This window comes from Mytilus californianus, unplaced genomic scaffold (assembly GCF_021869535.1).
Source record: "Mytilus californianus isolate M0D057914Y unplaced genomic scaffold, xbMytCali1.0.p SCAF_4, whole genome shotgun sequence".
NCBI lineage: Eukaryota > Metazoa > Mollusca > Bivalvia > Mytilida > Mytilidae > Mytilus > Mytilus californianus.
The window spans coordinates 92,281,116-92,294,413 of record NW_026262690.1 but is presented as its reverse complement, the minus strand read 5'-3'; the positions used below and the strand labels follow the sequence as shown (position 1 = coordinate 92,294,413).

At 30.8% G+C, this 13,298-nt stretch overlaps 1 protein-coding gene across 12 annotated transcripts in view; it reads right to left on the bottom strand.

The window, feature by feature from the left end:
- Positions 1-13,298, bottom strand: part of LOC127738901 (nesprin-1-like) — a 244,990-nt gene that overhangs the window by 170,819 nt on the left and 60,873 nt on the right. For all 12 annotated transcript variants that reach the window (XM_052250385.1, XM_052250384.1, XM_052250389.1 and 9 more), the window contains 11 exons: positions 12,828-12,936; positions 12,206-12,526; positions 9,494-9,670; positions 7,908-8,048; positions 7,083-7,403; positions 6,264-6,590; positions 4,447-4,758; positions 3,715-4,035; positions 2,396-3,037; positions 519-839; positions 18-179 (listed from right to left, as the gene is read on the bottom strand). In XM_052250385.1, coding sequence (XP_052106345.1) covers positions 18-179; positions 519-839; positions 2,396-3,037; positions 3,715-4,035; positions 4,447-4,758; positions 6,264-6,590; positions 7,083-7,403; positions 7,908-8,048; positions 9,494-9,670; positions 12,206-12,526; positions 12,828-12,936 — 3,154 coding nt within the window. The remainder of the gene's footprint in view (positions 1-17; positions 180-518; positions 840-2,395; positions 3,038-3,714; positions 4,036-4,446; positions 4,759-6,263; positions 6,591-7,082; positions 7,404-7,907; positions 8,049-9,493; positions 9,671-12,205; positions 12,527-12,827; positions 12,937-13,298) is intronic.

Below are 13,298 nucleotides of genomic sequence, written 5' to 3'. Positions count from 1 at the left end.
GAATACACAACACTTACTGAATTTGATGTTTCCCATTTATGGTTGACTTCATCAAGGTCACGTTCAAGGACAGACACATCAAAGTTGGGGCAGTTTTTCAGTTCTTCTAACAACTGTAATCCCTTATTGTTCATCTGGTCAAGTTGTGATTGGTTTGCATGCAATTCAAATTCAGCATTCTGCAAATAAAAAATAATTACCATTTAGTGTGTAAAAATATATTAAGAGGTCAGATACTGGTGAGTGGTGTAAATATTTTCATTTAGAGAATATCATTTCCAAATATTCATAAAAGTTTTATTGTAAAAAATATTGCCATATTATACAGTAATTTATTATAACAATTATTAAAATTAGAAAATTAATCTCAAAGAAAAAACTTCTAAAATTACAACAATGAAGTATAGTCTCATAAGATTATCAAGTTTTTATATCCAAAAGAAATCAGTCCATGTGAGAATCGAACAAATGTTGTACTGCGTTAGTGCTAAGAACTTTCACAATTGACAGTAAATTACCTTGTGCTGATCCAAAGCCTTTTTGACTTCATCAGGGGAAGTAAATGCCATTTCCTGTTGAACTTGTGGCTGTACATCTTCCAATACACGTCCAACATTTTGTTTGTTATCATTGTATTGCTGCCATAAGTTGGCCACACCACTGTAGGTTTGGTACTTGTCTGCCAAAAGAGCCTGAACCTGGTCCCATGCCTTATTGACTTGTCGCAGGGAATCAGTAGCACTTCCTCCTTTTGTTGTATCAGCTTGCTGCAGCTGTCTTCCTAGTTCTCTCAGTTGTTCATATTCTGGGTTCATTGCATACATGTCATCTCGAGCCTCCTAATGAATAAATTTGCAAGTGTTAAAATGTATAAAAAGTGAATTGAAAGTGTTAACATATTCAATGCTGTTTACCCACAAAAGGAGACTTTAAATTCTTATTTTGTTTAGTTCTCTATTTGTGGCAAATTTAACAAATCAATTCTGATTTACTTTTGTTGCTATAAGTAACAATTTTTTCTGTTCATATTTTACATTATTCCAAACGCAATAAAGTTCAATTTTGAAAAACAGAAGTAACGATACAAAATTCTTAAAAGTAACTTTAATTTATAAAATTGGTTAACAAATTTAACATGAAATCAAATTGAACAACTAATGTCACCAACTTTTTACATTTTTAAATAAACAGCTGCGCCATGAGCGCATGATACGCCCGTCGTCTTGTGTGTGAATTTTTATGCAATAAGCATAAATAGTTTCTGACATACGGCGTGACATGCGAAAACCCCCTTTTTTTTTTTACAAAAAACTCAATATCTCTAAAATAAAATTTTGAATCAAAACCAAAAAGTATACAGATCTTTAGATTAATATAACTAAGAAGTGTGTAAAATTTTAAGCAATAACCATAAATCGTTTTTGAGATACGGCGCGACATGTGAAAACCCCCCCTTTTAAAAAAAAAAAAAATCAATATCTCAAAAATAAAACTTTGAATCAAAACCAAAAAGTATACAGATCTTAAGATTAATATAACTAAGAAGTGTGTAAAATTTTAAGCAATAACCATAAATCGTTTTTGAGATACGGCGCGACATGTGAAAACCCCCCTTTTAAAAAAAAAAAAAATCAATATCTCAAAAATAAAACTTTGAATCAAAACCAAAAAGTATACAGATCTTTAGATTAATATAACTAAGAAGTGTGTAAAATTTTAAGCAATAATCATAAATCGTTTTTGAGATACGGCGCGACATGTGAAAAACCCCTCCCCCTTTTTTTACAAAATACTCAATAACTCAAAAATAAAATTTTGAATAATCACCAAAAAGTATACAGATCTTAAGATTAATATAACTAAGAAGTGTGTTAAGTTTTAAGCAATAATCATAAACTGTTTTTGAGATACGGCGCGACATGTGATAAAAACAAACACCTGTTTTAGTTACTAAGTCCCGTAACTCAAAAAGTTGTAATCTTATTTTCACCAAAAAGTATACAGATCGTTTGACCATCATAAGAAACAACTATTTTAGTTTCATGAAATTTGGATAAGTCATTCTCAAGTTACGGTGCGACATGTTTACGCTGGACAGACAGACGGACAGACAGACAGACGGACAGAAAGACGGACCTATAAAAAGACAACTCCATCTAATCATTTTATGCTGAAAGTAGTGAATGTTTTTATTTGTACAACGAATAAGGAAAGATGAGAATTCCATCAAGACTGCCTTACAATTTCACATTTTGCAGTAATTCTTATTTCAAAATGCACTTTATTTGCAATTATCAAAATATAATTTTTCTGTTATCTGAACGATAGTAAGAATTTCAAGTGATTCAAATACACAAATCTAACAGAAAACTTAATTTAGAAACAAGAAATTTACCTCTATTTCATTCACAAGTTCTTTGATGCCCTGTAATGACGAGGAGTCCACTTTACTATTCTGTATCTTATCACCCAAAGTCTGTAATTTACCAAGAAGATTGCCCTTCTTATTATCAAACTCATCCCACAGTTGATGTAATTCACTCAAATGTCCTTGTTTCTGTGAGGCATTGGTGGACACGGAATCACACATGTTTTCAAGAGCCTGAAGCTCTGTACCAAAGTGCAATGTCCTTTGAGTAGCTCTGTCTTTAATGACAAGTTGTGCAGTGCCCATTAAATCATCCAGTTGTTCTTTCTTACGATTCCAGGGAGCCATACTTTTACGTAAGGCTTCTACCTCTTTGTTTATCTTATTAACCTCCTCCTCACTGATGTCGGGTTGTTGAAGTTTCTGTTGGAGAGATTTTAACTTTGCCTGGACGTCTTTTTGGTCACCGGAATAATTAACCCATTGTTCACATAAATCCTCTCTATTTTTTATTAAGTCCTCTACTTTTGAGTATCCAGCCATCATACGGTCAAACCTATCTCTCAACATGGCTGCTTCCTCCTCGCTACAGTTTTGAATAAGGTCTTTAAATTCTTGAGTTAAGGCATTAAACATAGGTTCATGACCTTCACATTCAGCTCTCAATTCCTAAAGAAGTAAATATTTTCATTAATGTAAAAGACATATCAAGGGAAGCAAAGAGTTGAAATTATGCATCAAATTCATCAAAGCAGCAAAATATAAATATATCAATATGATAAAGGTTCTTTTGAGGATAACAAATTTTCATCTATGATGATAAGTGATTGCTTATTCATGTCCAGCAGCAAGTTTTTTGTGCAAAATGAGGACAGTAACATATTAATGATTTATGAATTTACCCTGCTGTGTACTAGACAATCATATACTGAGGTGGATATGTAATGAGCTACCTTTCAATCAATATAAATATTTCCAGAAAAATTTCTATTTGATACAATTTCTGACTCAGAAAAAATATATTTGATATTACTCTTACAAGCTTTATAGAGTTGCAGTAAATACCGAATTACTACATCTTTTGTTTGACACAGCTTGGGACCTCTAGAACTTGAGATAAACATGCTATCATAAGACCACAAAGGTGGTATTATTCCTGGTTTAATTCAAATTCAACTAAATGGAATTAATTAGAACAAAGATTATTGTTTCTGTTGTTTTAGTACAAAGAAGATGGTTCGATAAGTTTTTATTTTCTACTTTGATTTCCAAAATGCAGCTTATTGAAATTTCCCTTCCATATATAATAGAATACCTCATAAAAATGCAAAAAAGTTCATCCTTACTTTGAGTTTAGCTTGAAGATCAGGAACTTCATCGGCATAAATTTCATTTCCAGTATCTAGTTTACGTTGGGATTTCTTCAACCATTTCTCAAAGTCCTGTAACTGTCCGTAGAAATCTTGACGATGTCTGACGGCAGCACCCACCATGTTCTGTCTCTCAGCAGCATCCTCAGATGTCTTATTATATGCTAATTTAACAGCATCCATCTTGGATTGAAGAGCTTGCACACCTTCTGGTGAGGCATGCTTCTTTACTTGCTCAAACTGCTTTTCTAAAGCTCTGAGATGTGGTTGATGACTTTTTATCTCCTCTTGTAAAGTCTAAAATATAATCAAATAATTTTGTACTATTAATCATTTTATTTTCACTGCGAAAATATTTTTTTTCTTCAAATAATAAATATCATAAGTAGATTTTTTGGAGATATAGTTTTAAATTGTCCTGTCTTTTATATTCTTTATGTGTAAAAGGAATATCCTGCATTAAAGTTTTAGATCAAAATAAAATTTATCAATAATGGTGAAACCGGTTCAAACCAATTCCCTTAGGACTGTGGAGTTTGTTCAATTTAGACAGGTATTTGCCTTAATCAGGAATTCAATGAACAAATTCATTTAATGCCCTGAAACAAGAGTTCAGTCTTACTGTTTTTACTTTTTCATATTTTTTACCTTAAAAATTTTGGTAATTGTACTTTAGACAAGTTCGTAATTTTTGTTTTTGAAACATACCTTTCCAATAGCAAGTTCATGCTCAAGAACTTGAACATCAGTTGAATGTAAATTGGGTTCTTCAGCAAGTCGTCCCTGTAGTTTGTCAAGAACCTCGTCAAAGTTGCTGATCTCTTGATCATAGGCAGCCCATGCACCATACATCTTCTCCGCCTTATGACTACGGTCTTCTGAAGAACTGATGATGTCATTCCATCTCATCTGTAGGTCCTCTATCTCACGAGGAACATTGGGTTGGTCCATCAGGTAGCCTGCTTCTGTGTTTAATTTCTCAAAGATTGGGAGCTGTTCTTCACATTCTTTTACAAAAGACTGAAACAAGAAATTTAACCATATTTTTAAAAGCCCTCGATTCCATTTTAGGACATAATCATGATAATATAATCTATTTTAGGACATAAAAATTATCTGGTAGCTTTTAAGTACATACAAGCATCCATTAAATAATGTATCTTCTTTTGTACCAGATTTGTAATTCATTCAGATCGATATTATATGCCACTTGCAATTTGACAAAAAAAATCAATTTATTTAAAACCATTTCCGTCCATTTCAATAAAATTCTATACAATTCATGAACTTTTCTCTTGCTATTTATCAGTTTGTTCAAACTGTAGTCATTATGCAAAATTACAACAAAACAGTTTGGAATGCTATCTATCACCTCTACCCCAAGGCTTCCAAAACGGTCATATATTCCGGACATTTGTATAATGTCTGGTAAAAGTCCGGCTGGGCAAAGCATGAAACGGTCATCTACTTTTTAGTTTTCAAGGCTTTCTTAAGAGACGGTCATTTTAACATAATTCGCGATCTTTTTGCCCCAACCTTTTGCCTTTAACAGCCACACATTTCCGGTCATAAAAGTGACATGATCATTAAGTACTATCAAAACAACCCCTACTTTAATACCTTCTCATTTTAATCAAGGCTAATTAGTTGTTGAACAGCTGAAATTTACCTGTTCAGGTGACAGGTAAACTATGTTGAACCGGACATTGATCGGTCTATTCAAAGTTATTTTCTTACATTTCAGCGGTTTGCATCTAATTAATTTAGTCAAAAATATTTAAATTATCAGAAATACATTTACAAATATGATTTGATGAAAAAATTAAAAAGGTGAAATGAAAAATCGTCATAACCACGTTGTTTGAACCAGAGACATGTCTCTGTTTGAACTAGTACATGTGTGCGCAGGTGTGAAATTTAATTATGCATCCTAATTTCTTCAAAAAATTGTTAAATTGTCATTGATACCTTTATCTCACAATTATTTAGAATATTTTCTTGAAGAAATAAGGTAGAAAGAGCTACTGTAACTCATTCATGCTTTGCAAACATACACGGAATTTACGTATCCGTCTCTGGTCCATGTTTTACCATTGTCAAGATAACATCCGGTATTAGATTTAAAAACGAAAGTAAAGTTTTTGACAACATTATTTTGCACAAATAAAGAGTCTAAGGCAGATATAAGTATGCTGATGTTGCACACTTCGAATGATGCACTGCCAATTTAACAGTTTACGTCAGAACTTCGAATTTGAATCAAAGAAAGTTTAATATCATTTTTTTTTTAATGTCAATCATTGGGATGGCCAACTCGACAACTGATTACCATAACTGCCTTTTGTTTATTTAGTCTTAAGGGATTAAAATCGGGATAATATATAAAATGTCAGGCTGGCTTAAAATAATTTTGGAAGCTCTGCTCTACCCTCCTGAGCCCTAAAAGTCTTTTTAAAAGAAACTGTCATGTTAATAGAATTTATTTTCTGTATGCTTTATTCATTAAACTCCCCATCATTTCTCACCTGGTGAAGATTATATAAGTCCTTTGCTTCTTCCAACGAGGAACATTTAGGAAGTTCAGTAGCACAGTATCTTTGAGCTTTCTCCATCCATGGTAACAGTTGCTGGGACAGGTTCTGGTACATTTGCCAGTGAGCAACACTTCCTGTCAGGGCAGAACTTCTATCCTTAGCTCTGGAACACAGGTTTTCCCACTGACGTCTGACACTTGCCAGTTTTGTTTTGAGAGCTGATGTCTCCCTTGATCTGAAGTTTTGAGACAAGCCCCTTGCATCTTTTTCCAAATTATCTAATGTTACCCTGTTTTCATATACCTCTCTTGAAATATCCTGAAAAGCAAGAATACAAATGATTAAAAAGTAACTTTATTAAAAAAAGGTTATTAAAGAATTACTTTGAATTGGCAATTTAAAAGGCAAAATCAAACCGATCATGAAGATATGCAAATTCACTGTATTACAATTATACTTTCAAGAATCATACAAATTTTACTCAGATAATCTAAAAGCCTACAAGTTATAAACATCATGCTGCAACTTGATACATCATAAAACAAACATAAATACAAAAAAAGACAAAGTTATTTTTTGCAAAAAATTCTGATAACATTCAAATCAATGATCCAAATAAAACAAGGGAATATGTATTAGATAATCGCATTGTTTAAAGTTAAACTTTTTCAAACCATTCAAAATTGTGAAATTCTAAAATTAAACTAAATTTATCAATGTGTTGCAAGATTTAAAACTTCTGCTCTGTTCTACAATCAGTACAAAACAGAAAAACAAGGCAAGGTTAACTGGAAAATGATAATAGCTTACATTTGCTTTGTCCAGCTGTTCTTCAGGCTGGGCAGATTTGTTTTCAAACACATCATTGAGATTTGACTCTTTGGTATTTAACCATTCACAGAAGTTATTAAGTCTCTTGTAATATTCAGTCCATTTGGCGATTGTTGCTTCCAGATCAGCCAACTTAGCATTAAGTCTGGTGGAAACATTGTCAAGTCTTTTGTCTATTTCAGAGATCTCCACTTTTAATGGTCCTTTCCTCTCACGACTAGCGCCCTCTGCCAAGACAGCATTTAACTTTTGCATGTCATTTATACTGCCTTTCAATTTGTCCAATGTTCTTTGAAGTTCCTGTAAGCATGGAAATTGTAAGATTGAATACTGGTCAAATACTTCATTCAATAATATCTCCCAATTAAATATATCAAAAAGTATTCCAAAAATAGTTAATATATTCAAGATGCTATTTCTGTTTTCTGGGAAACACTGATTCTAAGAAAAACATTTGGAAAACCAGACATACTAATTAACCTTATTTTGCCTATTCACTTGTCTTTTATTAAAAATGGTTTAATATTCTTGATTATCATTAAAAGCTTATCATAATGCAAATGATAAAACCAATTTATGAATTGTAAAGAAGATTTTTGGAAAACTTTCAAAGTTAGGTAGAGTTACTTCCCTTCCGACATAAATAAATATTACTTATCTCTGATAAACATCTATAAATATGTTCTTACTGTGCGTTATCATTTGATTTTTATCTAAGTATATTTACAGACATCTGATACATGAAATACATCAAAAATCAATAAAATTACTTTTTTTTCACATATTTACTTATATTCTACTTACTCTTTTAGATTGCAGATCTTTCTCGGCTAATTCTTGTCCTGAGGTTGCAGGTGGTTTTTCAAGTTCAGCTTCAGCTTTCTTGAGTAACTGTATGCAGTCTGATTTAGATTTTTCATAATTTTCCCATTCTTTTACTTTTTGCTAAAACATCAAAAACACATTTAAATCCCTGGATAATCATAAAAAGTAAACTTCCATAATTTAAATCCCTGGATAATCATAAAAAGTAATTTCCAAGATTACATTCAAATTATTCTAAGCATCAATCTTGGTAATTCTGGATATCATAAATTGCCATATATATATATATTTTTTTAAATTGGTAAAAAATGAAATACGATGATGTATTAAAAAAATTCTTTGCAATACACAAATATGTCATTAAATCCTCAATAATATCTACACAATCTTCATGTAAACATATTGGTTTTGTCAGTTAACATAAAATCATTCAGCTTTTACTATCTCAAACACACCAATAAAATTGATGTATTCCAACCTATAATCTATACTCTAAATCATGATTCAGTTGAAGTACATTTTGTATATAGACAATCAAAATAACTGTTAAAATTTAAATTCCATCATAACTTTTCACTTTTCCGATCGAATATTTTTAGACTTCTTATTATCTTTCATGAACTTCAGTACATTTTGTTTATAAACAATCCCAATCACTGTTCAATCTGGGACTAAAGAAGTCCAAAGTTAAAATCCTAACTGTTCACTTTTTCAAATCTTAAACCTTTACTTCTTATTATCTTACATTCTGCAGAAATACATTTTTATGTATAAACAACTCAAATATCTGTTCAATTTCTAGTCAATGATAAGTGTTCATTTATCTATACAAAAGATAGTAAAGGTTACTAATTAAGTATGAAGTTTATCTGTAGATCCTTACCATTTACATGAAGAAGTAAACAATGTCATGTGGTATAAAAATAACATTTTTATCCTTGGCATCAGCAACAAAACAAGGGTGTATGTATCAATATGTGGTTGGAATTCTCAAATGTCCAAGTTATTTTACCTCTATCAGGTAAGTAATGTTAACATGCTTTTAAATAATAATTTCGTAACCTCTTAATTAACTCTCAACTTAGATCATTTTTCTACTTAAAATAATTACAGGAATGATTTATGAGGACAGAAGTAATCAACAATATTTAAAGCATCATTTTATGTTTTTTTTTTAAATCTATTTTCATGCATACTGACACTTAATCTCAAGGCATTTGGAATATAATTAAAAACAATAACAAAAATAAATCATAACGCTATACCAATCTGATTACTAGTTCTTTGATCTCTTTGAACTCTCAAAACTTTTAGATACATTTTTTCACTTCCCTTTTGGTTTACTAAAACGTTCTACTAGTACTAATTTCTGAGCAGAGAGAATTGTTGCAAAAAGGTAATTCTGTTTTCACTATAAGATCAATAATCAAGATGGAAATTAATCGAATGAAAAAATCAGCCAACTTCGGTATTTATCTGTTTTCTGCTTAACCAAGCTCCTTCAGCAGATTTCTTATTTCCTATTGTCTTATAGACTTCTATTAAGGTCCAAGTATGATACCTACCTTCAATTTCTCATGTTTCTGTTTAGCTTTTTCATTTGTATCCTTCAACTTTCTATCTAATTCCTCCACTGTTTTTGAAACAAATGCAGGAGCATTTCTATCTTTCTGGAGACGCCTTCCAGCATCAATATCTGCTTGAATCCTAGCACCTTCGGTACCTAGTTTCTTTAACATGTTCTGAAACAAGATCAAGCATTGTAATTGTACAAATACAAGCAGTAAAATGGACAGCAAATTCCAAAATTAACATTTTTAAGAGTTTTTCTGTAAATTAGTGATGGGGTGACATATCAATTTTTTGTTTAAATTCACTAAAATAAGGGGAAAACAATAGATCAATATACATAAATACAATTAGTATGGTACACATGCAAACAGTCGATGAACAGGGAATAAAAAACAGAATTTTTTTTAAAACTTTTTCTGTATTTTAGTGATGGTGGCATATTACTTTTTGGATATACATTCACTAAATTAAGGTAAAAAAAAACATAGATTACAATAAATAAATCATCTCTCTTTTTACCAGAACTTCTCAATAAAATCTTTTTCAACCAAAATTTCAAGGTGTTTAGAGAAATTATGCCTGAACCTAGTTCAGAATTTAATTTAAGACAAAAACTTATTAAATGACATTTTAACTTTTTCTGTCAATTTTCATTTATTCTATAGTCAAAATCTCATGATTTGCATCAACTAATATTTTTCCATGTCAACTGTAAATAAATTTTAATATAAGTTTGGAAAAAACAGAAAAGGAAACAACTTTTTTCGAAATTGAAAACCATGTGTGGAGGATTAGCAAAAATAGTAGACCCAATTTTTTTTTTTAATCATAAAAAATCCTGGCTATTGGCATTAAATTTCAAAATCTAATCATGCTACACATATAATTGTTTACACTCTTGAAAAACCAAGTCTTCCTAACACAGATTCTAAAAATAGAACAACATCAGCAGAAATACTAAGTATTGATTGACAGATTCTAAACACGTAAAAGAGAATTCTTGAAAATTAACAGTTTCTCTTTACACAAGTTCAAACAGTTTAGAGGATTTTATGTTATTCCTGGATGAGCTAATCTACACCAAAAGAACAGGATACAGAACCCTTTTACCTAGGTTACAAGTACACAACTCTGATCTAATTTTATTTTCCAGTCTATTGTATCAACATCAAAGATGCTACAGTGATTTGATTTTCTTCACAAATCCCTGCTATTCTATCAAGGTTTTTTGTCCAACATCTCAAAATATTCATTCAACATTTTTTACAATTTTGCAAATGAAATGATATACCTGTTAAAAAGTTATTTTCAATTTGAATTTTATCAACTATTTAAATCGTTGTAATGCAATCGCCTTAGTATTGCTCAATAAAAGCAGTTTGCTTCATTCGGGTAACTTGACCATAAATTGTTATGAAATCTATTTGAGAAATTTGGTTTTCAGCACCTGACATTTTGTTTTTCATAAGATCTCAATAAAATTGAAAAAGAATTGACTGATTTAAGGCATATTGGATTAAAACTCATATGGTTTTATTAATAACAAATTTATTATCCTACCATTGACTCAATTTTTCATAAAAAAGGCATATTCATTATTTGAAGCTACACACCAAACATTCCACATAATTTACAGGTGCAGGCAAAAAGCTTGAGATTCTGAAGCGTGAATCTCAAAGTGTTTACATATTCATTCATTTATTTATAGCCAACAACAAGTAAACATTAAAAAGATAGAAAAAATTAAAATTAAAAATAATAACATTTGGAAAAATAAAGATAAAGAATGAATTGAATATTTAGAGATGTTTCAGAATTTTGTTATTTTTGTGAAGACACTCAAGCCAAAAAAAAAAAAGACAAAATCCGTCTAGCAACAAGACAACAAAATGCAGTTAGTAATTCAACTAGATAATTCTCTCATATTCTGATTATGTAAATCAACATGCAAGCACAAACATATAAATAAATTAACTAATTTTCAACATGCTTTGAACTGATATTATTCTAATTATGCATTTTTCACTGGCTAAAAAATCTTTAAGACTTTTTTTGCTAGAAATATTGCTTTGTTCTAAAATCATTATCAACACTTTGAAATTATTAAAGGATTAATGAGTTAGCCGAGTTTGAGAAACTTTGTTGAATTACTAAAAGCGAGAAACACACTTAGCAAGGAGAGTATAGGAAGGGAATTGTGAAAGAAAATCGTCACCATATTTATACTAACATCTCCCTAAAACACAAAATGTACATGCATTACCCTGTGTTCTTACTGAAGGTAAGCTAAATCTCAAAACTAAAATTTATACAGTTTTGTTTTCATATCATCTCAAACTAATTTGTTTTTAATCTTAAATACGGAAACAAATGGAACTGGCTGTTTCAGACTTATTACTTTTAAGCCATTTAATATTATTCTTTACAGCAAAACATATCTTATCTTACAAGTTTTTACAAAGAAATCCCCACATATACTCTTGAATTTTCAGACATAAATCTAAAAAAAAAATGGCTTCTACGTTGAAATTAAATAATTTCCTACGAACTACTGCAGCTAACCTATGCAGCAATGAGCAGCTTAATCATAACAATTTTTTAAAACACTAAAAAATCTCAAGACATTTTAGTATCACAAACAACAAGCAAAGATGACACACCATTTTTAGTTAAAACATCACATCAAACACAACACTCCTCCTTACCTCATGTTCACCGAGATAAGCTCTAGCATCTTCAAGACCATCTATAAAAGGATCCTCATTTACAAGTCTCTGAGCTTCATCTAACCAGTCAGAGCGCTTGTGTAGTTCATCCCTGAAGTCATAAGCCTTTGAGAAAACAGCAGATTTATCTGTTACGCTCTCCATACCAGGCTGAATAGACACAAATTGGCCCATTAGATCCCGTAACTTTCTTCTCTCTTCGTCAGCATCTGCCTCTGGAGAGTCTTTCAGAAGTTCCTCCAAGTTGTCTTCTAACCATTGGCCATCCTCTGCAAGCTTATTCATGTCTCGCAATGCTTTCTAAAAAACAAAACATTATCTATCAAAAAAATTGAATAATTTACAATTCTATTTTATCAATTTTTTAAATATTTATTTTCTCTACTTCTTTTGAATATTTTTTTCATTCAACATTAATTTGACTTTTGATTAAAAAATTAATCGTTAAAAGTTGATTTAACTTTTTATTTTAACTATTGATTAAAATCTTAATCATTAAGAGTTGTGATAACAAAGTTGAATTGAAATTTGTTTTTTTTGCCATTCCATGCTGAAAGAAAGTTGCAAGAGTTAACTCTCTTTTATCAGATCCAATACTTACCTGGTATTTATTTTGTAAATCCTTGTACTCCTCACTAGTGAGATCCTCTTGTTGTAAGGCTTGCATCAGATCATCAACATGCTGCACTGCCTTTTTAAATTCATTCATTCTGTAAAATAAATAATAGTTTATCACTTATATAAAATTATATCAAAAATAGAAAAAATACTCAACTACAAACACTATTAGTAAATGCCAGAGTACATCTTGGTTTTGATGTTTTGTGTGGGCACTTGAACTCATTTCAAGATATTTTAGCCTCTGTCAAGATGAAGAGCAGCAATAAAAGTTGATGTCTACTTTTACATACAGGTTTTTGCAAGTATTTCATGAAATTCTTGTTTTATACTAGCAATATGGAAATAAGGAGATGCAAAAAACTAACAGGCACAGTACAGCCTTCAACAATAAGCCAAAACCATACCATAGAGTATTTCTAGGAATTTTAAAGTCTATGTTTTAATATTCACA